Source organism: Gymnoscopelus microlampas (genome assembly GCF_963454915.1).
Source record: "Gymnoscopelus microlampas genome assembly, chromosome: 3".
NCBI lineage: Eukaryota > Metazoa > Chordata > Actinopteri > Myctophiformes > Myctophidae > Gymnoscopelus > Gymnoscopelus microlampas.
In genome coordinates, this window is record NC_139940.1 from 5,513,494 (window position 1) to 5,516,434 (window position 2,941).

At 42.6% G+C, this 2,941-nt stretch overlaps 1 protein-coding gene across 1 annotated transcript; it reads left to right on the forward strand.

Annotated features, from left to right (window-relative positions):
• Positions 1–629: 629 nt before the first annotated feature.
• Positions 630–2,090, forward strand: LOC311039423 (E3 ubiquitin-protein ligase TRIM35-like; the record flags this gene model as incomplete). Its single annotated transcript, XM_084049305.1, has 1 exon — positions 630–2,090. The coding sequence occupies one exon, from the start codon at positions 630–632 to the stop codon at positions 2,088–2,090; it is 1,461 nt and encodes a 486-aa protein (XP_083905431.1).
• Positions 2,091–2,941: the final 851 nt, after the last annotated feature.

A 2,941-nucleotide genomic window follows, 5' to 3' on the forward strand; every position in this document is an offset into this window, starting at 1 on the left:
GTGTGTGTGTGTGTGTGTGTGTGTGTGCGCGCGTACGTGTGTGTGTGTGTGTGTGTGTGTGTGTGTGTGTGTGTGTGTGCGCGCGCATCCGTGTGTGTGTGTGTGTGTGTGTTATTTTTTCTCCTGTCAGAATTAGATACACATTCATTTTCATGAGATAAAATGAATAAATAATATGAACCCTTGATGTTTTAATGTGGGGATCAATACCAAAAGTAAAATAAAAGTAAATACTCTGACATAGCCCTCATTAGTATGCACACGTGTGTGTGTGTGTGTGTGTGTGTGTGTGTGTGTGTGTGTGTGTGTGTGTGTGTGTGTGTGTGTGTGTGTGTGTGTGTGTGTGTGTGTGTGTGTGTGTGTGTGTGTGTGTGTGTGTGTGTGCGCGCGCATGCGTGCGTGCGTGCGTGCGTGTGTGTGTGTGTGTGTGTGATTTGCGTGTCAAAGCTCCACCCCTTACCAGACTCATCTGAGACAATAAAAGATTCAGACTCAGACCAAACACACAACTTCCAGTGAGGGAGGACAGATTGTCTTTCCACAGCTACAGGACAAGAGGGAATACTGACCCAGACTGCTGCTGATTTCCTGTCTTGATCAGAGTGATTGTAGCTTCTCCGAGAGACGTAATGGCTTCGCAGTTGTCTCTTTCAGAAGAGGATTTTTCCTGTCCTGTGTGCTGTGACATCTTTAGAGATCCTGTTGTCCTGTTATGCAGCCACAGCTTCTGTGAATCCTGTCTGCACACATGGTGGAGAGAGAAGCAAGTAAAGGAATGTCCAGTTTGTAAGAGGATATCTTCAATGGATCATCCACCCTGTAACCTGGCTCTGAAGAACTTGTGTGGGGCCTTCAAACAGCAGATACATGATCAGAGAGCTTCAAAACGCCGGAGAACTTCACCAGAGTCTGAGGATCTCTGCAATCTGCATGCTGAGAAACTCAAGTTCTTCTGCATGGAATGTCAGCAGCCAGTGTGTGTTGTGTGTCTTCATTCAGAAAAACACACAAACCACACTTTCAGCCCCATTGATGAAGCTGCACTGAACCACAAGAAGGAAGTCAATGAATCACTGAATCACTTACAGAAGACACTGAAGGCAATTAAGGATGATAGCAGTAAATATGCACAGACAGTAACATACATTAAGCGCCAGGCCCGGTACACAGAGAGTAAGATTAAAGAACAATTTAAAAAACTCCATCAGTTTCTACAAGAGGAAGAAGAGGCTAGAATCACTGCATTGAGAGAGGAAGAGAAGCAGAAGAGTGAATCCATGAAGTGGTTGAATTTCGATCTGAGATATGACATATCAGTCCTTTCAGAAGAAATCGCAGCCATAGAGCTCGAGCTGAGAGCTGAACACAGATCATTCCTACAGAACTACAAGACAACAATGGGAAGAATAGAGTCTGCATCGCACCTCCAGCTGTGGGCGCCCCACTCAGGAGCACTGATAGACGTGGCCAAACACCTGGGCAACCTGACCTTCGGAGTCTGGGACAAGATGAAGGACATTGTCTCCTACACTCCTGTCATTCTGGACCCCAACACTGCCAAACCAGGACACGTCCTGTCTGATGATCTGACCAGTGTGAGAGCTGACAACTCAGAGAGGTCTGGCATGGATGGCTTTGAGGTTCCCGACAATCCAGAAAGGTTTGACTCCTTGGACATTGTCCTGGGTTCAGAGGGCTTTAACTCAGGGACTCACAGCTGGGATGTTGAGGTTGGAGACAGTAAATACTGGTCACTGGGTGTGTTAGCAGAGTCTTTTCAGAGGAAGGGAATTGGAGGGGGTCCATTCTGGAGAATAAGCACAGGTTCACACTCGACGGCCTCCTCACCATGGTCAAAAACAAATCTCTTATGGAAGCAGATTCCTCGTAGGATCAGAGTCCAGCTGGACTGTAACAGAGGAAAACTGTCATTCTCTGATCCTGATACTAACACACACATACACACCTTCACACACACTTTCATTGAGACTCTCTTTCCATTCATTAGCGCTACTTCTACTATGAAGATGTTACCGGGGAAGGTCAATGTCAGAAACATTAATGCTGATGATCATGATGATGATGACTAGATAATATGAAAATGATATGAAGCAATCATTGTTTTATGGTGAGGTTGTGGATTTTCATGATTCCAGCCTAGTTTTTATTTTGTATTTGAACAAAATTTAAATTCATGCATAGTGATTTCTGATAATCATTTCAACATGTTGAGCCTTTATTTTTTGTAGTGCATCAAAATAATGAGAGCATAAAGCCTGTATGTTATGGGCTCTATTGTAAAGTCACCCAATTAAGTCTAATGTCATCCACTTCCCCATAGAAGAAAGAATCACTGTATACCATTTTGCATGAATCTCAAAATGTTTTTTCGAACCATTTAATCTATTAACCTTTGAATTATCTTGTCATGTTACAAAACTGTAAGGAATGATTTATGTTTAATTCAAATAAATGTCTAAATCTTGTGTGATTTGAGTTCAGTATTTCAGTTCTGTTTTTGTTAAAGCACACTATTTGTTTGTAACTCATGCAGTCACTCTCCAAATGGTGACTATATATATACTATAGAAAGCTTATATGAAGCTGTAGCTTCATAGCATGGTAGTGGTTCGATTCTAGGCTAGTCTTATTGCAGAGTGTGTTAATTGTCAAACAATCTTTCACTAAAAATGTGGCCACGGTACTTGATTTCCTGCCACACCGATAGACGATTGTCACATAATTGAAAGGCTGGGAAGGCCAATTTCTTGTCCTCATTGCTTCTCACTATCACGACACTACTCTTTTTTGCATTATAAATGATGTCATGATCATTGCCATAATTTGAGCATACTTTCAATAGCTGCTGTAACCCTCCACTGTATGGACTTAGAACGACCTGGTCATCAGCGTACATAAGGTGATTGATGATAGTTACCTA